The sequence below is a fragment of the Ciconia boyciana genome, chromosome 10 (genome assembly GCF_034638445.1).
Source record: "Ciconia boyciana chromosome 10, ASM3463844v1, whole genome shotgun sequence".
NCBI classification, from domain to species: domain Eukaryota; kingdom Metazoa; phylum Chordata; class Aves; order Ciconiiformes; family Ciconiidae; genus Ciconia; species Ciconia boyciana.
Genome location: NC_132943.1, coordinates 30,640,117 through 30,662,250, shown reverse-complemented (window position 1 = coordinate 30,662,250; position 22,134 = coordinate 30,640,117). Strand labels below are relative to the sequence as shown.

The following is a 22,134-nucleotide window of genomic DNA, read 5'->3' as shown; positions in this document are numbered from 1 at the left end:
CACTCTCCGTCTGTCTTGCTTAGGTTGCGAGCTCTTCAGCATAGGAAACCTTTTGTGCCTTGTACAGACTTAAATTCACCCCTGGTACTTAGGAAGGTAACAGATTATGTTAGTTTTGTTTATTACATTATATAAAATGTTATTTTAATTCAGAGATTTAATTTTTAAGTCCTTGCTGGCAGTAACATTAGTACAGACTTAGAGAGTTTGTTTGCAGCTCTGTCTTCAGCCTGGCATTTTAAGCTGAGCTCTTGTGGCCTGTCAGAGGTAGTTGCTGTAGCATGAAAATGCTTTGGAAAATATGTATGTATTGTGGTTTATTTACTATCTTTGTATGCGTATTTAATCTATTAGTGCTAAATGGCTTTTTGGACGGTGATTGTAGCTGTGTCACTAGCTGGGTGGCTTCACTGTTTCTTTCCTTCTGTTTATTGAATACTGTCAGCTTTTGTGTCTTTCCCATACTCCCAACTTGTTTAGCTTTCAGACCCTGTGTAACTCTGGCGTCTGCGAGCAAAAAATTTCTTCCTTTAAAATGAAAAACAAAACCCAGCCTAGGGGAGCTAAACTAGCTTCTGACCATCTGTTAGAAGGTTAGTAATATCACTACCTTGAACTATGGTTTCATTTTTGTATTTCATGCAGGAGCTTCTCTGCATTGTTTATATTCTGGTTGAAGGGGATCTTCCTATACCAGGATGCAATAGGAACGTCATTTTTCCTCTCACATGAGCAGATGTCCTATCTGCAGTACTAGCAATAACATTGCCACTTCCTGCTGGTGCAGATGTTGTTAGCAGGCTAGAGCTGTAAGCAAAGAGGGGGCACATTTCAACCCGTGCCATTCAATGCCATCAACATCAACGCTACCTATGCACCTTGTTTTCCACGAGTACTCTTTAATAGTGACTATGTTGGCTAGCGGGCAGGAAGTTGCCCTGGAACACAAATTTATTTCCTTTCTGCTTTACGTAGGGGAGGAGTGCTTCCAAAATCTCTGTTGTTCTTCTCTGCCTTGACCTTTGCTTTCTCTAGATTCATTTACACTAAACCCAAATTACAAGTGGTGTGTTATCATATTGAGGGAAGGCGTGCCTGAACTGGATCTGGCACACATTTAAGTGTAAATCTCCCCGCTCTTAGGTTTCAGGGCACAGCCCTGTGCAAGCCTTCAATCAGCAATTATTGCATTCTTTTTCCTTTTTATAGGAGGTCACTATCAAATCCTGTGACACATTTCCATCACTAATCTGGCAGGCTGCCATTCAGACCACAGGAAGCCTGGGAGAGAAGAATATACACTTAGGGCCTTATTCCATCTTCATTATTCCCTACACCAGCAGAATTCCTTAAAGTCTCTGGAAGTTTGATCTGAATGGGAAGTATTTTGTCTGAATAGCACCCCTTATTGAGGCATTGTCACTGAGTCACAAATTTAGATGAATGTTGTGGCTAGCAGTTTAATCTATACTGCAGGGCTGCTTTTTCACACCAACACAGAGAGTGCTAATCACTTCTAATGGTCTAGCAGGATTGTCTGGTAGTGAGGGACTTCTTGATTTGAGAGCTGGACACTGAAGGAAGAAAACGCAGTTCCTATTCAAGAGTTTATCTGAGAATTTATTTATTTTGGCAATGAAGGGAATATTGTATTTTAATGGTTTTCAATGGGAAACACAACCTTACTAAAGGAGGAAAGCCAGGGTTCCGTTCTTAAAAAATATGCAAAAAACTTGTGCTTTGGAGAAAAAGGAACAAAGGCAAAACTGTGATTTGTGCATAAAAAATAACAAGAAATTAGAATCATAAATGTCAGGCAGTATCCATAGGTATCAGTCAGATGATAATATGGAAGCCGTAAACTCTTTTCCTATCTACTTTTTTGTGCCTTAGCATATGAATGCATTGTTGTACTTAAAATTACTACTAATCTTGTATGTTATTGCCGTATAGAGACTTACAGAGATAGTAACTTTGTTTTTATGTTTGGATCATTGCCAGTTCATTGGTTACTATTATCACTTGGGATTTCATGGAGCTATAATTGTTGGGAAGTAACTTTCCTGTTGTTTTAACCAGCAGCACTTAGCTGCATTTCTGTATTAATAAATATTCTCTCAGTCCTTCAGGAACTTCTGGTCATTTTTGAGGGTTCATTCAATGTTGTCTTCTCCTCATTTCAGGTTATTGAAGGAAAGCTGGCTCCTTTCTTGGGGAAGGTGATCAAGTTTGCCACCTCTCATGTGTACAGCTGCAGCCTTTGTAGTCAAAAGGGCTTCATCTGTGAGATTTGCAACAATGGAGAAATCCTTTACCCCTTTGAGGACATTTCTACAAGCAGGTACTGTAATGTCAGTCATACATTTGACTCGCATATCATATCCTTGTGGATTCTCAGCCTCATGACCTCTTATTTAAATAACTAGGGACTGGATCCCACTAATGCATATTTCTGTGCAGCTACACTAGGCTACTGGTCCAGGGAGGCCACCACAAGCAGACTTGGAAATAGATGGGAAGAGCTACTTCCCAAAGCCCTGTAAGTCTCAGAACAGCTGTTCAAAAAGGGAAGAGTCCCCAGTAGCATCACACAGTGTGATTTATCCAAAGCTCTTCTGAGTTTGCAAAGCATCCTGAAAAGCCAAATGGATTCTCTGGAGTGATCACAGACATCTTTCTGGTATCTGATGTCACTGTGCCCATGATGTACTGGGATTGTCCATTATAAAACAATAACCATCTATTCTGAAGTGTTTTCCCCATGAAATGTTACGGCTAATTCTCTGCTTTCTGTGTGCATACTCCTCTGTGCCTATGTATGCAAGAATTTTATTTTTTTTTTAAATGGCATTGCTATTTGCAGGTGGCTACAAACTAAATATAAGCATATGCCAGTCCTAAGCTAAACAAAAGAACCTTTATTTCACATTATATGGAGTGCTGGATGCCAGATCAGGGACAGGAGTTGCATGGAAAACCTAGAAGCAAAATGCAGGAAACTAGAGCAGACTTGGCAACACCGCAGTGTTCTTACTCTTTTTCAAAAATGTCTTGGATTTTGAATAACAGAGATTTTAATTTTTTTTTTTAACTCAACAGAAAGACAGTATATCTGACAGCACAGCATTCCTCCATAGATAAGTACTTTTCTGGCTGTTTCAAATACAGACATTTTAATTTGCTCTCCAAAGTGTTCCACTGAAGGGGAAAAAAAAAAATTGAAGAGCCACCTTTGGAAACAATCAGGACTAGCCTGTTAAAAGAGCTTCGTTAAGAATCTGATTCCCCTGGGTGCACAAAGATGCTAAATTACAAGTAACTAAGGACTACTCTTGGGGATTTTCAGCCCGACCTGAGTTTCAAAGACTGTTTGCACATTCTTTTTCCAGACTCTCATTCTAAAAAATGCATTGACAAAGCAGTGGACATAAGCTAAACAAGGTGTGCAGCTGAGCTCTATAAATGGTTTTCAAGAAAGAATGTATCTAGGGTGCATGGTGATATAGGCTGAGTTAAAAAGAGAGAGACTAAGATGACATAAAACGTAAGGTGTCTATTGAGCCTGTATAAAAGGCGATTGAAGATATTCCTGAAAGATTGATGATAACGTGTAAGAGCATTTGGGAAGACACATTTACTTGAAGTGTCTGTGCATTTGATTTGTCTGGGGGATTTTTGGTCACAAAAACATTGTTGGGTGTATATTGTTCCCCCGCCCTTCAGCTGAGATCAGACATACCTTGCAATTACAGAGTTTAAAACCTTCTGGAATCAAATAGTATTTGTCAGCAGTTCAGTGAAAGCCAAAAGAAGCGGCTCTAGCTCCTGTTTTTATGTGAATTAGAAGCCAGAAAGGACTTTTGTTCATGTTTCACAAATGTGAAGTCATGGTTGATGTCGTGCCAAAGACAGCGGTCTTTGTTAATGATTTTAATTAAAACACAATCAGCATGAAAGGTTCTCCAATATTTCTCTTTCTTATTATGTCAGAGGTCATTCTGCTTACTCCTTTTGTACTCCTTATCAGTAGACCTTGCTTTTATCCCCAGTGTTTTCCATTTCCCTTCCTAGTTAGTTTTCTCATTACTGCTCGTGTGTGCACATGCACCTCTGTGAAACTAACCAGATTATTTCAGTTCCATATTTTTGCTCTTTTCCACCTTCAGGCTGGAGGCAAGTCATGCCAACAGAGGAGCTTGTGTTTTGCTCTGCAGCTCCATCAGCTGCAAAGCAGTGAGGGAGAAGGCCAGGTAGGGGGGGGTTGTGTTTGTTTCCATCTCTTACAGATGAGGGAGATTTCTGAGATAGGTGTGCTGACCTACCTCAGAAATGACAATTGCAATGTCATTGACAATTGTCAAATTGACAAGTGAAATGACAATGACAATTCTGACAATGACCTCAGAAATTATGATGACAAGTGTAAGGTGAGGAGGCTAGTTAGAAATAGGTAGATGTACAGAGTAACCTGTGGCAGATGGAGTGGCAAGTCACAAAAGGTTCATGTGAAGATTTGCAATTATACCTGAAATTTCTGATGATGTATGTTCAGCTTTCCTTGTTAATTAAGTGTCATACAGGGCTCAGAGTAAACAGTTAGCTCAGATTTATTATTTAGTTGTACTATTCTGAGTCCACAATGTGCAGTGAGAATCGACTACGATTCCCTTTCTCCATCCTGGTTTTCTGGAATTGCTGTCTACAGCATAGTATTCACATTTTGTACTCAATACTAGACTGCCAAGTACCCTGGCTGTAGCTGCTGAGTTAAGGAGGGAAGAGCAGCTGAGCTCTGAAGACCATGTTTTTCCTTCTTGCTTTTGAATGTTGCTCATTGACTTTTGAGCATGCTACTAATTCTACCAGCAAACTGGGCTGTTAGGTTAGAAATATTCAAGAGTGGGTGCATGACAGCTTTCGCAGACTTCACCTCTTTGCTGAATGCTTGAAAAGTGAAGTCTGTGTGTGCGTGTGTGTGTTGAGCTGGCATTTGTTTTTCTGGCTACCTCCCTGACCTTTCTTGCTCTTTGTAGAGAAGAGTGAGAGCTGTCAGAGAGGCCATTACAATTCCAAGGTGGTTCTCAGCTGGCTGTTACGTTTCCATCTTCATGGTCTCTTAGGTCAGCTTTGAGATGGAGAGATTGTTTCTCTCCAAGACATTCTCAGCAGTTTCTGGAGCAGTCTTCAGTAGGAATTTATGAAGGATGGGTCAACTTTAGATAGATACAGCTGAGAGAAAAGGAGGGCCCCTCTTGAGGGCTGGAGTTTCTCTTTGGCCAGGTTATTTGCTTGAGAGTAATTTTTGTCAGTCCTTGAGCAAACAGAGTGAATACCTGGGTTATGCACTCCTCAGGGTTTGAATACACATATATTACATACCCTTCTCTCACTAATCAGCATGACACATTCCTTTGTTGGCAAACGGTTCCAAACCAAACACAATCAGTTCACTTAATTAGCGGGTCTGTGGGCTGTGCTTGGCAGGCTCTTTACATCCTGCTCAACAATACAACGCAACAGTTTGCTGCCTTGAATGTAAGGGTGGGCTCACAAAGTCATAAGCTTTCTAATGATATTTCCTTTCTGTGGCTTTTCTTGGGAGGTGGCCATTCTGCACTGAGCTTAATGAAAGCCGTGATTCAGCAGTTAAACGATTTCTTAAAAATTGTCCCATCCTTTTGGATGCCTCTTCCAGTCAGTTTGATTCCTTTGTCCTCCATTTTCCTCTTTTCTGTCTTACCCGTATTTCTATAACAGTTCATCAGGGTTCTTTCTAAATTTCACAGTTTTGGCATCTTTTTGAAGGCCTTTAAATCATGAGAACTATATTTAAAGCCTCCTGAGTTAATTGCACATTTCATGGAGCAAATTGCCAGCTAATGTAAACTCTCACAGCTCAGCTTTTGCTGGAGCTCTGGCAACTTAAACAACCTGAGCATCTACCTCCTGTTTTATTTCTTGGACTAAATTTGCCCCGGGCTTAAATTTAGCAAATAAATGTATAAAGTTATCCTATTATATCACTAATTTTATTTTTACAAGTGTTGTGAAGTGAGTTTAAATATCCCTGGTTATAAATTGGCTTGTTAGAGCTATCCTTGCCCATTTGTTAGCAGCCAGACACTGCCCTTCAAGTTGTTCTGATAATGCTTGTTCTTCATTAATGGTGAAAAGTTTTTGTTTCTTTCTCCTAAAATAAATTTTAAAAAAAAAGGCAGAAGTGAAAAGAAAATGCCGTTGTAGCGGCACTGTTGTCTATAATATGTGGCGGTATTTGTTTTACAACCTAGAACAATTTTTAAAAAGTTTTAAATCTTAAGGAATACTGAGAAAAAATCATTGGAACAAGAACAGAATTATTGATTAAAAAGAGTTTTCTGTCCAATTAGATAATTAAGTAATTATAGTTATGGTTAAGATTATTATATGCTACCCAGTTAATAAAGTTTTGGTCTTGCCTGTGTGTTGGCATCCTAGTGACTACTTTCCCAGGCCAATTTGTTGTGTTTTGCTGGTAAAGATACTTGCTTGGTTAAGAACTATTTAGTCAATTCCTTGCCTTTTATGTGGTGACTACAGATGTATGTGAACCATGGAGAGTTGCTCTTTTGTGTTCGTATTCATTTATCAAGGCTAAACTGTTTTCACTTTGCAAAGTTAATTTGTTCTGCAGATCAGTTAAGACATGTAGACCTTTTAAGATACAAACCAGAAGACCCAAGTTTAAAATAAACGTGCCACAGAATGGACTTGACTATATCAACCAGCTTGGATGCCTCTATAATCTTTGGCCACCATCCTGATAAGACCTATGAATGTACTTAACTTTACACATAGCGAGAAGTCTTACTAAAGGCTCTGAGGCTGTGCTTAGCTTTATGTGCATGCCAAAGTCTTTGCAAGATTACAGCTCACTGTGTTATGGATGCTGTGTCACTGGACAAAAACAGCTCTGAGCATTTGGGAGAAGGTTAAAGATAGATATTAGGTGGAGAGACTGAAATACGTCGTGTAGAGCACTTCCAGGAAATACCTTGGCACAGGTCAAAGGCATCACTCAAAGTACATCATTTTCCCTCCTGCTTTGATTAGTTTGTTTTATGTTAGACAGCCTTTCCCCAAGCCCAGTTCACCTGAGTTGTGCTAGTAGTTTAGTACCTAATTTTTGAAAGAGCTTAGCTTATCGGATGTTGATAGTTGGTTTAAAGTACCCTGAAGTGATCTGCTCAGCACTTTCTTTAAAGAAACTTAGGCACCTAAGTAGGTATTAAGTTATCTTGATAATTTAATTTCACCTGAATCTGTCAAAACTGGTCAAAATCTTCTGGCCCAGCTCTTCTGATTTTTGTCTGTGCAGGGTAGCACAGTAATGTTATCTAGAATACATAAAAAGAAAGAGATAAACTGGCTTTTTCATCAAGCATTGCATTTTGGAACTGAATTAGCTTTAGAGGTTGGTTTTACCTGCCTCACGTCAGAGTGGTGTTAACTAGAACGTTCAGTGTAAAGGCAGATACTTATTTCAAGTAGGAAGGTCTCTGCAGTGCTGCCTTGTGCTCTTTCCCGCTGGCTGAACGTGGCAGCCATCTCGCTTCCAGTTTCCATTGTGCAGCTTCCCTGCTGTGCCTTCTTCCTCACTCTAGGTATTTCCAGCTTGCCAGTCAGGACCTTTTAATGCTTCCTCCTCCTTCCTTATGCAAATTCCCCTTTTAAGATAGACTTCCTGTCTCCCAAATATGGTTCCATGTAGACCAGACAACAGCTTTTCAGTTGCTTTTTAGCCCATGAAAGCCAACACTGCCAATTCTAAGTGGTCCAAAATTCTAAGATTACCTTAAGAATCTTGTTGTTTATATAATTACTTTCTTTTTTTAAAATGTTAAGTTCCTTTTTTCCATCTTGGGTCCAGGTAGGCATGTCTTCAACATTATGGCAGAGCTACGAAGTCCAGGTGCCTTTGCCTTTCTCTTTTATTAAAAGCGTAACTCCTGGCTTAATCTTGAGACTTACATAAAAATGCAAAATAGTAGAATCATGCAGTCAAATCATAACGGTTGAGGGCAGTATGTTAATATTACTGTTAGTAGTATTGCCTGACTCTCTGCTTTTAGGTCTTCAACCACCACTTTGGGAATACAATTCACTAATAATAGGAGGGGTAGTGGGGCGAAGTCCAGTTCATGGCGTGGCAGCTAGCAGAGGCAGAGGATATATGCCTGAGCAATGTAAACACTTGAATCTCTGTGGCATCTCAGCCTCTCCAGTGGTTTGCAGGTAGTAGATCTACCATCTGTAGGGCTTTTCCCCTTTCCAGAGTAACTTAGCTCCACTGACTAAAGTGCAATCATATGAGTTTCAGATTAAATGTTTTAATATTGATTTTAGTATCCCTTTACTGATTTCTTGTGAACTGCTGTGTACAGGCCACATTACTCGGCTTGGGATCTCTGAACTTAGACAACTCGCAAAGTACAGTACTGAGGTCGACAGTCAGTCCTTAGTTCTCCTGCTGGATGCAAGTATGGAAATATACGTCGATAAGTGTAGCATAAATCCCTGCAGCCACAGCTGGGGGGAAGCTGAGGACACACTTCCCTCCTTAATCAGGAGTGACAGAGCTCTGCAAAGAGCGGTCTGGGAGCTGCAGGATCCCTTTGCTCCTGCTTGACCCTGCTGCTGTGCTCCGGTGTGGTAACTCAGCCTGTGTACACAACTGTCACGGGAGCATAGCAGGTGGTTAAATCAAGCTGTTCTTGTTCAGCCCTGGCCCACAACAAATTGTTCCGTGAGCACCCAAAACGAAGGCGTGCTCTGCGATTTCTCTGGGTGCAGCAATGGAGGAGTTGACGCTGAGGCTCCCTCCCGCTGGTGGGGCACTGGTGGTTTTCTCTCCCTTCCAGTGAGCTGCCCGCTTTTCCCCTTATTTGTGAGGCTTTAATATCTCTGACCGCTTTGCACATCTGTTGGATGCAGTCGCCCTTGGCAGTGGGTGCTGGCATGACAGGGCGAGGGGCAAGAGACGGCGCAGGCAGGGAGGCACCCAGTGGCAAGCCCTGGGTGGCCGAGGCAGGATAGGGGCTCATTCAATTCATCCTCCCCCCGCCTGCACTTCTCCAGCAGCTCAGTCTAACCCGTGCTGGGTAAAAAGGAGCAGACCCTGGTCTGGCAGTTTTCATGCACGGACGCTGGGTAACATGCCATTCAGCCATCCTGGGGTGGCATTACTGGACCAGCAGTGGTGGTGGTGGTCACAGACGCTGCATCGGGCTGTGTTTGGGCTGGTCCCTGCAGCTGTTCCAGAGGTGCGAACCGCGGGCGCTCTGCTCGGTGAGTCCCATCAGTGCAGGCTGACGGTCGCTGTACACCCCTTGCTAGCTGCCGCCTGTAACCAGCTCACCCCTCTGCATCGGTTCCCTCAGCACACGAGCTGGGCCGATGATTCGCAGTTACAGTTATTTCTGCTGTTTCTGTACCCTCCAGGGCCAGCCCAGGACCCAGCCATGCCATTATAAATGAGGAGCCTCTTCAAGCTCTGCTGGCATTTCAAGGGTAACCCCCGTCTGAAGAGCAGGTATATGGAGAGGAAAACTGTGATTATGCTTTGAATCACCACTGGCTCCCTGAACACTAAGTTAATCATTTAGAGTGAATTTCAGACATGTAACGGTTTGAGGGGCTGGGTAGTGGGGTCTGCTCTGTTTTTGTTTGTTTTTTTTTTTTTTTCCCCCTCTTCAGAGGCAAATTTTTCAAAAGCAAGTCTGAAGTATTAACAGTTTTTAAGTATGGTATTTAAAAAAAAACCCTGTGTCTAGTAAGGACCGTGTGTCATACAAGGCATTATCTTAACAAGCTCCTTATGGCATTGATTTGTCCCTATATTAGTGCCAACTTTCTTTCATTCATTTACTACATGGGCGTCCCTCCCTAGGCCAGCTCCTTGCGTTGGTTCCTAGGCAACTGTAATAATATTGCTGCACGTGTGCATCGGGCATTGATTGCCTTTGGGGCTTTTTTTGTGCTGTAAGTGAACACAGGCTAGTCTGTTTTCCTTTTCTTTGTGTTCTGCTAAAGTCTCTGAGAGTTTTGAAGGGCGCGGCTGTGATATTCACAGCTGAGCAATTCAGAAATACTTGCAGACAGGCACACGTGCATAGTGTGGGATGGTGTTCATGCTGGAATCCCTAGGCAAGGCTTACTTCAGCTACTGTGGTTTGCTCTTTGGGGTTTTTTAATAGCCAAGTTACAGGTGGCTTAGTATTTTGGATGCTTAGTGAATGTATAGCATCATCTAAAGAAAACAGAATGAACTACCCCGTTTTATCTTATTTTTACTCTGCGTGGAGGGAAAGAAAAAAAACTGAAGAGTTCTAGTCAATGAAGGGTTCAGTCCTAAATCAAATCCTTACGGAAAGTCCTTTCAAGGGATTACTCACTTGAGCAAATGTGTGCAAGGCCTGGGACAGAGGAAGTGGGTTTTTTAAATGAAAAAATGAAAGTTAACGTATAAAATTGCAAGAGAAAGGATGGCGGGTGAATATGGCACTGCAGTGAGACAGGAGAGCTCTTTGCCTTTCTCAGCTCTTCTAAGAACTCCTGGCTGACCTTGAGCAAGTCATTTCACCTCTTGTTTCCCGTTTGTGAGGTGGGAATGGCAGTATATCTATCGTCCACCATTTTTTCATTTCGGTGACGATCAGCATAACCATGAGCAACCTGTTTTGATTCCCTGCTTGGTGTTTGGAAGCCAGACAGGTACAGCCCATGTGCATGGTACTGAAGCTGTCCTAATAAACCTTGCTAGTCCCAGCAGCTTCATCCCAACGTGGTCACGCTGGTCAGTCTCTCAACCTGTAAGGTTCCTAGGAGACAAATAAAACTGTCTTTCAGATGATGTCCTGGGCCACCAGTTGATCATCCCTGGTTTATTTTGCCTGCTTAAGGTGGAAGGTCTTTGAGCCCTCTTCGTGTTGCACCCCGCTCTTTGGGCACCTGATCTTACCCACGGGCACCTAAATGGTGGTGCAGTACAGAGGAGAAGGACGAGTATAATCGATTGGTTGTGCAGAATCTAGAATTACTTGAGCCATAAGCCTGTGAAATACATGTGGGAAGCATGAAAAGAATTTGCCAGAATTTACAATTTACCAAATATTGATATGTATATGTTTCAAATGCCCAGATATAATGGGAGATACTAACACTGGCATTTCCTCAGCATACAAGGAATGATTTTACGCTTTTAATGTAGAAAGGCTTTTCTTTTGTAACTAGTAATGATGATAATAAGAGCATTATAATGCCTGTCTGGCTGTGGAGAGCTTTGCCCTTTCTCTCTTATACTTTTCAGTGCAATAGAAATTATTTAGAGGATTGAATAATTCTCTGCATTTTTGTTTCTCTGGTGTTCAAACAAGTAAAACGTCCATAAAATACCCTCTATAGTCTCAACAGAAATTGAATTGGTCAGGAAAGAGGGAAAAAAGAGAGAAAACACTGAAATAGAGACGAAGCTATTTCAGGTGCGGCCTTAGAAGACTGAAAGTCTGTATGAAAACAACATGCAATGTTCACCAATTCTTCAAATAATGTTTGAAAAATAGCAAGATGCTGTTAATGTGCAGTATCGCAATATCATTTGTTAAAGGAAGGAGACATGAAAGGCCTGAATGGCTACAGGCTCATCAGCTTAGCAGCAGTGGTGTATAGAAGTTTCACAAAAGATGCAGGGACTTTTTGGCCTGTAGCCAAAGAAGAAGTCAGGATTCAGTACCTGAGCTGTAAATTACCTATGACAACAACAAGGGTTAAGGGAAAGATAACTAAGTGTAGTGAACTATTACGTGAGCCTTTTGTAGACTACAAAATGTATTTTTTTCTCCAGATAAATAAAAGCATTTTAGAATACTGAGGCTTGAAAACAACAGTAAAGAAAAACTGTGCAACTCACATGTGGAGATAAAATTAGATGTCAGGATTAAATAAGAAGCAATCTATTTATAATATTGTAAGAAGCAATATAATTTTGGTGGGGTTTTTGGTATCACTGGGAAATTTCTCCCAGAGATAGGGAATGGTCAACCAGTTGACATTTCCAGGGTCAGTTAAGACTGACTGTATTTGATATGATGAAAAGCAAAGCTGTAGATGGCTTGGGGTCGTATAGCTCCATCACTTTAAAGGGAATAACTTAGCATTTGCCCAAAGGCAGAGCAAAATCAGCGTTGCTCCCCCCGCCCCGGTGACTGAGTTTCTTTAGCAGTGAGGGGATGCAAGCACGCAGTGAAGGCTGACCCGGGTATCCTCTCTACCTGCCCGTGCAGAGAGCAAGAGGCAGCTTTGTTCTCCAATTCAGAGCACCGTTCTTCCAGGCTGCTGTTTTGTCGTCATCTGCACGCCACGGTTGGGGCTGGGAGTACATCAGCTGTCACCAGAGAAAGCAGAAAATAGGTCTTTAGAGCAGCAGGCAGGGTGGGGGCACCAGAATGGACCGGTGATGGTCACGATGGCTGCCGGCGCAGTGACTGAGATGTGGGGCTGGCTGTTTGCACTGCCTCTGGCAGTGCCTGGCGGTGTGGGGTCCTGGTCAGAGCTTCAGCTGTGGCACCAGCTCTAATAAATAACAGCGCAGACATTTCTTCTCGCTCTTTTGGTTCTGAGCGATGTGAGAGAAGTTTGTTAATTTTTTCCACTGAGCTTATTTCTGAAAAATTAATTCATCTTAATTTAAACACCATCAATCTTTGTTTTCTCAGCCGATGGCCTTTGACTGGGGAGAGCAGGTGTGCTGGCTCCTCTCTCATCCTGCTCCATCCGTTTCAGCAGCAATTTCTGATAAGTTTTGTCACCTCCATGCATACTGTGGAGAAATATTGAGCAAGCATGGGGAGTGGCAATGCAAGAGCACAAAATTACACTCCTCATCAATCAATACCCTCTAGCAACTTCCAGGGCACCATAAATTGCTGACTAACAGGGGAGAATTAGCTTGATAAAATCACCATTAGTGTCAGTTCAGAATGATGTAAAGTTTTAAAGACACTGCTGTCCTCTCTGTCTCTCCCTCATCCATTAGTGTCTGTTCGTGGTGATCCCAATCCAGCAAAGCATGTAAGCACATGCTTAATTGTAGGCAGATCAGTAATCCCAAGGAAATCACTGGGATATGAGTCCTAAGCATGTGTTTATGTGCTTCACTGGATCAGGGCCATAACCCATGCTCTCTGAGCACAGAAATGATAAATATCTCTGTGTGAGCCAGTTTCTTGATTCAAAACCAGATTTAGACTCACTAACTGGACTTAGAAATATGACAGTCAAGTTTTACTGCAAGAGAGCATAGTAGTTAGTAGATATATGGTATTATACTTAGCCTCTTTAACCCTCCTTTTCTTACTTGCTATTTGAGTTTTGCCGGTTTATGCTAGCTAGAAATGTGCCTCTCTCAACCTCTGCACAGCCTTCTCAAAGCTCTGCAGTTACTAAAATTTAGACCATGTTTGGACCCATGCATAAAACTGGAAGTGCAGCCAGATCAGGAACAGTTTTTTAAAAGTTACAGGTGAGATGCAGATGCAGCTAATATAGCTAACAGGTGGTATTAGCTTATGGACTTGTCTCAGTATTGCCAGACTGCATACAAATACTACAATTTGCCTTATGGCTTTTCAGTGTTTGGGGTTTGTTTCTTCATGTTTTCAATTTTTCTTCACAGTCTTGAAGACAAGAACCCTATTTCTAAGGAAAAAAAAAAACACACAACAAAAAAAGCTCAAAACAAGCAAACAAAAAAACCCCACTAAAGATATAACAAGGGACACTTGGCTTGTCATATAGTCATTTGATTACAATAGCTGCGAAAAAGGAAAAGTGAGAGGCATTTCAAGACTTCCCACAGAATCACTAGGGTGACCAGCGCCCCTCATTTATATTTCAAAATTGCTCTAAAGTTTGGTGTTTTGTTGCTTTCATTATTTGATGATCCAGCTGGAACCTAAGACTTTGTGTATCTGACACTGTCATCCTTTTATTTTTTTCCTTTGGTTACAAAGCTGTAGTGACTTACTCATCACTACAGATAGTTATTTTCATTGAAAGGCTGAGAATGTCCATCTGTTTAGTTGTAGCCCACTCCATGATCACCAGAGGTTTCATTGCTCCACAGCCATCTGGAACTGGGGCTTGATCTGCTGTGACATTACGTCCATTGCCTCAGAGTGCCCCAAAAGTAATCTAGTCATCTTGTTTGAGCAGTTGATTTGTTTGAAGTCATAATATCACATTTGAGAACAGAATAGCACACCTTTGAATGCCAGAAGCCATAATTGTGTTGATCTAGTCTGATCTTCCACAGGACACAGAGCAGAAAATATCACCTACCTCTGTTTCATTTTTTTACTTTGTGGAATAACTTCTCCTGCTGTTGAAGTGGACTGTACTTTTACTCTTTCCAGAACAGCTGACCACTGGAATTTCAATGAGGAAAATGCCATATCTTGAGTGTTGCAAATGCTCAAATATATCTTAACGGAAATGAATATTGTTACTCTTCATTTACAAACCAAAGCAGCAAACTTGTCTTTCATAAAACAAAATTGATGTCTATTCTGTGATAGACCTGAATGCTAGCTAATAAGAAGATAAGTATTAATCCTTCTAAAAATTTCTGTGCGTGAAGCAGAAGTGCTGGGACAGATTCTCAGCAGCTGCAAATGGATGCAAGTCAACTTATTTTAGTGGTCCTGAGTAGCTTTAAACCAGCAGAGGTGTGAGCAAGCCAATGTCTTTTACAACTCCACTCTTTTGAAACATAGTGCTCTTTGAGCTACCAGAACTGTTTGAAGGAATGTCTACTGCCCACAATCCATGTGAAGCCCATTGCATGCTCTGGTCCTATTTTCTCATTCAATTTTGACGCTAATTTGTGTTTGCAGGTGTGAAAGCTGTGGTGCTGTCTTCCACTCTGAGTGCAAAGTGAAGGCTGTACCATGCCCCAGGTGTGTGCGTAAAGAATTGCAGAAGAAGCAGAAATCCTTCTGGAGGCGACTGAATATGGACGAAAACTTCGAAGAGTCTTGCAACATGTTTGAGTTGTCATATCAGAACACATGAGTTCCTTAAGGCAGTGGCCAGCCTGAAGAGAATCCCTTTCCCAGCTGCCAGCTCAAGCAACTTCTCAGCTTAGCCAGGCAGAAATCCTTTTGCAAAATATCTGACCTTCTTCATCTGTGAATAGCAGCTTCCAAAGCGGCCATAAAGCCTTGTTGGCTTTGAAATACCAATGGCTAAACTGCATTTTGCATTGAAGTCCAGCCGCTAGCTTTCGTACAAAATGTGGTTTACTTGAAATGCTTTAGGTCTAACTAATTAAGCACCCAACTTTTACTTTTCCACCTCTGGAGAAGACATTTCCTCAAGGCAGAAAATATTTGCTGCCATGACCACATTATTTTTTATGTTGTTCATTTAGAATTGATGAATCATCTACTTATTTATGTGTATTATTTATTTATTATTAGCCTTGGCAGAGGTTCTGGTGAGGTGTTTCACAGAACCCAATAGAGCAGGAATGATTTTAAACACACCTGCTCCTTCTGATGTGGACACGTAGTTCCATTTCCTCATGTTTCCAGAGCGCTATTTTTAAAGGATCGGTACACTTACATGTCACTCCTCCCTGAGGAAAGAAAAGTATCTCCCATCAAACCTTATTCAGGGTGCTTGCAAACATAAAACGCAGAATAATTCCTTCAGCTATGTTTATATATTTATAACCACCCCAGTGAACTATTCCATATGCAGATAAGCAGGGGACTTGCTACCGTTTTTGTTCAGGCTGGGTACGTCAGCCAAGCTCTGTCACTGAAGTCCATTGAGTTTTACCCTGGTTATTCTTGATCTATGCGAGGCCATGTCCTCATCTCCAGTAACCTGATGTTGGTTCTGACCTCCTGCTAGCCTCACATTTTAAGACATTTTAAGAGTCCACATTTTTTTGTTTTTATTTTGTGAAGTTTACTTTAAATGTTTCTCTAACCTGAACCTGTTAGACTGATAGTCAGGAAAGTGGTCTTGCCCACGTTAGTTAGAAAATACCTCCAAAATTGTTAAATACTAGTTTGCTGTCCTCACGTGCAATTTGTGTCCTGCATCCTCTGCGAGCTCTAAGGGATTTTATACTTCTGTAGTGACTTCCATGGTGGAGAGCGAAGTTCCTCGAGATATGGTTCTGCTCCACACACCTGGAACACAGGGAAATACTAAACATGGTAAATTACATATGTTGTGAAAGGGGAGTACGTGATGGCTTTAACTGGGGAGATGTGTGTCATCACTGGCAGTATGTTTAATTCATTGTGGCTTCACCTCCAGTGAGCACTTAGAGATCCTCCTCCCTCCGGTCCACATTCTTAACTCTTTCTCCAGACCCTGCGGTAATGTGTGTATTACATACATATGAGAGCATTCACATATATAAACATATACGTCTATATACAGAACGCAAATATGGTTTCAGGAGAAAAAAGCCAGTCACATGCATGTGTATTTTTCCTCTCTTCTCACATAGGTTTGTGAAAATGCCGAATACTGCTCTTTACTTCCTATATAATCTGCAGGCTGTTGTGTTCAAGGCAGAAAGCAGTCTTGATCGTTGAAGCACCTCACTAATTGCTGAAGTATTTTAAATAAAAAAACAGGGTACATCATGCTTACATTAAAAGGTAGAATGCTACAACGAATTGCCTTGTACTGGAGTATAAGTGGTTACCTTTTCCAGCCTCCAGTCAAAGAAAGTAGCTGAATCTGAGCTTTCTCAAATTTGAGTGCAACTACTATATATATAAAGCATGTTTATATCTGTACACATTAGACAACCAGTGCCTTTCTTTTCCAGAAGTCCTTCTCGCAGTGGGATTCTTTGGAAGGAAGTGAGGGTTTTTCCATGTTCTTGGCAAAGTAGTATAGGGATTCCCATATTTAATAAACCTAGTGAATCATGCACCTTTGTCACTAAAATTAATACTTCCCCTACACAGGGATGTGTCTGTCTCGGCTCACTGTTCCTCATGTGAAATGAGTTGCTTTTGGCTATCATCCTTAAAGATATAATGTTCCTTGCAAGTCCATTCCCACGTGAAGAATTCCCTACATGTTCACAAATGCAAACACTGGGGAAGTATTGTGGAATTAGTCATGCAAACAGGAGCTGCAGTGGTACTGGCTGAATAAACAGTATGCTCCTATGTTTTTCAACATGCGTCACTACAGCTAGTCCTGTGGCAAAGCCAGTAGCTCTGAAACTGTCAGAATCTGGCAGGTACTATTTTGAATTAGCTCTAGGATAATGGTAGGTCATTACAGGAAAAAAAGGTGGTGTTTTTCTTATCATCATGCTCTGGTATTTAAGATACCTTACAGCACTGGTTCATGTCCAGCTCGGTTTAGAGAAGGCTGCTTGTGTGCACTGTCAAAAACCCTATGGAGTCAAGGAATCAAGGTTCAGGCATTGCAAACTATTAGTTACTTTGACAGATGTCTAGATCTCCAAAGTGCCAGTCGTGTGAGTGGTTAGATATTCTAGTTGAATTCTGGAATAACAACATAGACAGCACTGGAGTTGCTCTGGGTTTGTACAGGTATTACAGAACAGTTTCTTTGCTAACTGAGATTTACAGAAAAGAAGAGTATGATGTTGCCAAAACTGCTGGAATTAGTCACGGGTCCAGAACCACTGCTGTTAATAGCAGCAAAGAGCAAAAGCGTGTTGTTACGATATGCTGGCAGCGCCCAAAGCTTTATGTAAAAGGATACTGTACAATACAGATCAGATTCATTTATTTAAAATTCAATGTTGTTGTAAGCAAGCCAGTTCCTAAAATGGATACGCGTTCATTTCTACCTTGGAAAAGTAATCTAGCTTCTCATGGTAGCTATAGGAGCAGACTGTAATGTGGAAGATGCTTTCCTCTCAGGGATGCTTAGCTCCTATCCAAAAAAAGTTATTCCATATGAATGGGTAAGATAAAGTCTCCTGTCACTGCCTTTCATAAGCATAATGAAAGGCTTGATCCTGCCCTCAGAAGGTGCCGATGCAGTAGGAACAAGCCCTATTCATTTTTCAGGATTGCAAGGCAAAAGAATAAACTGAAACTGCTGCTCACATTACTAACTCTCCAAAGACCCAACTCTAAAAGGACAGTTTTCCTCCAAGAGCCATCTACTAGCAGGAGACTCAGCCTGGGGTTCTGTAGGTGGTTTGGGTTTCAGACAACGCTGTACCCTTGCGTGGTTGTCTCTGCTGTACTAGCAGTGCTGCATGCTGGTCCCCAGTGCTGCTCTTCCCATTCTGCAGCCCACAGCCTGCACGTGGCTCTGCTCTGCAGACTTCTGGGTGGGCATCAGCTGGAAAAATACGTGGGGTCTTTTCAGATTGCACACTCTCTCCCTACACGCACGCAGAGGTGAAATTACATATTGATACTTCTAGTCTCGTCCTACCCACACGTGAAATAAATTTGAACAATAGCACTTCATTGTGAATCAAGAATAAAACCTGCTGTTTGTCTCCTTCACAGAGAAGGTGCTATCATAGCTGACGGAGGAGGAATTGATCTGTACATGCAGTTACTGCTTTTGCTTGTACAGAACTTGTAATCAGTGTAGAAATAGGGTGCTTCACTGCAATGGACTATAGCCTGGGCCTCTACCACTACTTAGAAACTTCTCATCTCAGTTTAGTTAGTCTGAGATTATTTTAATCTAGGACACTGTATAGAGATCCTTATTCAAGTCTCTTTTCCTCTTTACCCTGACAGCCTAGCTTTCCTTTAATGGGAAGAACCTACGTAGGGGATGCAAACCACAGCTTTTTTTTGTATTATCAACCTATAAAAAGAGAAATTTGGATCTCTTATATAGAAATCTTTCTATTGCTTTTCTTTGTCTGTCTGAGGTGATGAAAAACGATGGCTTTGTGATGTGACACAATATCCTGGCTGGTACATACCAGTATGAGCTCATTGCTGGGATGATAGGAATTGGCAGTTGTGAGGGTTTCCTAGATAAGTGAGAGAAGGTACTTTTTGGTGAGGAACTTGAGTTTTTCACGATACTCCACGGGCTCTGATGGCCCTGTTAGGAGTGAGTCATCAGGGTACCTCTAGAGCTTCTCTTGTCAAGGCTTCTCTTAATATCAGGATACTGCATGTATTATAATGGATTGATGATAATGTCCTGAAAGACTTAGGAAAAAAAGCAGAGGATGTCTGTTTACAATGAAATGGGGAAACTGCACAGTTGTATTTTGCTTTTTCCCTGTAGCAACAGAAGCCACTGAGAGTTTCCCGGGCTTCCCAAGGTCACGGCCTGGATTGCAGCCGACTGTTGATCTGTATAAAAGAAATGTAATCAAATAATCATCATAATCTTCTCTCTTTTTTTCTGCTGCTCAGCTGCAAGCCAGTCCCCTCTCTCTCTTTCACTGTCTCTGTCCCTGTCTTTGCTCACAGTGCTGAGCCTACAGCTAGACTTTGAGCTTTACAGCTCAGTGTTGCTTTTGAACCAGTCGAGTCTGATCATTCTCTCCTTTGTAATTTGCCGTCCAATTTTCCCTTCCCAGTAGGAGTGCCTTACAGTACTGTATATTAGTGTCTGTCTTCCTGTTTTGGATTTCCTGATTTAATCTGCTGTTAGATTAACTTGTAGGCTTAAACTGAAACTCTCCCATGGCTGCTCGTGCTCTTTTGCAGGGGCAGCTGAGTAAATCAGTTTGCTTGTTCTGCCCTCATGAAGTGAGCTCTACAGGCTGCATATACCAGCTCTGAAGACACCAAGCTGCATGGAAACCCCTCACTTTTGCTCAATTTGGTGCCTTAAATTTTCAAAAGTGAAGAATTTTGTCAGGAATGCTCTGCCATGATGCAATGTGTTTGGCATTGGAGCTCAAAACCCTTGCTCATGGCAGTTTCCATCTTGCTAGGAGTGGTGACCATAAAATTTGTTTACTATCTGTGCTTTGAGTGGGAAATATGAGAAAGGATAGCATGGATATGGCATTGGTTTTTATTACCTGTATTTTGGAGACTAGCTGGGCTTCTCTTCAGCCAGAAATGTGGTTGTGCTTATGTGAGACCTACAGGAGCTGTGCATATATAATAAAAGCAAGCACTGGGCATTAAAATGGGATCAGGTCACGTGCAGTTTTGCTCCTCCTGGAACCACTGGCCAGCCCACGCCACCTGGCAAGGGACTCCCGTACGGTGCTCGCTACCCACGTGGCACAGCTGGGTCCAGTGCTGTGGGAGTGAAGGCTTTTCCTCAAAGCTTAATTTTAATGCAGCCTGGTTCCCTGAAGGCTAACCCAGTGAGGGTTTGGTTAGCATTACCTTAGAGAGAGGGTTAACCTGCTTAAATTTTAGCATTATTTGCTAAAGTATGTGGCTAACTCTTCCAGCATGTGTCAGCCCTGGGCACATGTCCACACTGACTGTGATCTTTTAAGTCCACATTTGACACCAGTAGCAGGAATCCTGTTAGACAACGGCAGTGCTGTCGCTGCATTTTAGCAGTGTAGTGAGGAGACAGCCCGGATGATAATGTGCAAAGTCCTCCTTTACTTGAAAACCCTGGTGTGCACACACTGGCTTGGGTCATATCTTAAGAAGCCAATTTCATCCAAATTCCTTAGGGTGGCCATTAATCCAAATCGCAAAAATGCCACTTGTGGGCAGCATCAGAGAAATCCAGGCCTGGAAAGCTATCAGCTGTCTAGGTCCAAAGTGTATTAGGCTTCGTCTACGTGCACAAGTGTCAGTGGCTCAATTATTTATTTATTCATGTCTAATCCACGTGTTAAACCAATATAAATCCTTGAATACCCAGTGGTTTTTTGGTGGAAAAAGGATTTGTTTCAGTTTTGCTTATGCTCTTGTCCACAAAGTCGATCTTGCTTAAACTGAAGTGTGTTTTCAGACTGATTTTTAATGGCATTGATACCTGTGATACCAGGTTAGCTTATACCAGTCCCTTCTCTACTTGAGCTAAGCAAAAGTAAGAGTTAATCGGCAAAATGTGTGTTTGAAAGGTTTTAAGCGATAAAGGCAGCTTCCAAATCAACTTTAGTTCACTCGAGGCAGTTAGAGGCTGGGGGAAGCCAGGCGTGAGCAGCAGAGCGCAGTGGCTGGTGCTGTCCCTGGCAGCCCGGGCTTTCCTTCCTGCGGAGCACCAGCTCACCTGCAGCACTTGCAATGGATTTTAGCATCACTGGCAGCGCACCCTGCGTTTTTGGAAAACCATTACGTGTGTATGCTACTCTGTTAACTTATTGGCAATATCATTATTTGTGTTTCATTGTTCTTGTGTTTGTTTTGTTTGGTTGGTTTTTTTTTTACTTTTGACAAGGATTTTTTTAAATTATCTGCAACTGCTAGGCAATAGTCTTAATTTATTATTGATGTGTAATAATGTTATAATTTAAATACAGTGAGTTGAATTGCTTGTTGGCACTTGAGCAGGGTTTATTTGGGTTCACTTGTGACAGCATCAGAGCACCAGTCCCTCGTGTATAAAGGCAACTCTCAATAAACACTAAAAAAAGTTACTCGTCCTTTTTAATTTGCCTTCTGGTGGGTACTACACCATGGGTAGGACAAGTTATGAAAGAGTGCTAGTTTCCTTAAAAATGCTAATCTTCAGGTCAACGTCTTCAAAATCTAACCAAATTATGGTATTTACTGTTGCTGGGCCTGAGCCAGGAAGTCTCTGGAAGTACTGTCAATGACGGCGTCAGGCTTTGTAGGTTTGGGTTCCCCGTTAAATCTTGTAAGTGTTTTTTGAAAGCCACAAATGCCTGGATTTTTAATGGTGCTGAACCCCGACAGCTCCCAGGGGAGCTTATTGGGAGCTGTTGTTGTCGGGCACCTTTGGGTACGGAGCTCCTGGAGGCACGTGGGAGGCACAGGGAGGCAGCTCCCCACTGCGTGGCTGTTGCATGGACCTCTGCCAAAAGGGTCCAGGCTAAGGGCCTTGAGTCCTAAGTAAGGGAGGCATCTCCCAGCTGGACTGAAAGGACCACTGAAGCCCTGGGAGGGCAGGATTTTGCCCATGTTGTAAGGGCTCTCCAACCGATGGATGTAGGAG

At 42.0% G+C, this 22,134-nt stretch overlaps 1 protein-coding gene across 5 annotated transcripts in view; it reads left to right on the top strand.

The window, feature by feature from the left end:
• PLEKHM3 (pleckstrin homology domain containing M3) overlaps window positions 1–21,570 on the top strand; it is a 94,423-nt gene extending 72,853 nt beyond the window's left edge. For 4 of the 5 annotated variants that reach the window (XM_072874213.1, XM_072874211.1, XM_072874212.1 and 1 more), the window contains 2 exons: window positions 2,184–2,341; window positions 14,931–21,570. In XM_072874213.1, the coding sequence (XP_072730314.1) occupies window positions 2,184–2,341; window positions 14,931–15,108 (336 nt within the window). In that variant the 3' untranslated portion in view covers window positions 15,109–21,570. Of the gene's footprint in view, window positions 1–2,183; window positions 2,342–14,930 lie in introns of those variants that run through there. The other variant, XM_072874214.1, reaches the window with a different exon arrangement.
• Window positions 21,571–22,134: the final 564 nt, after the last annotated feature.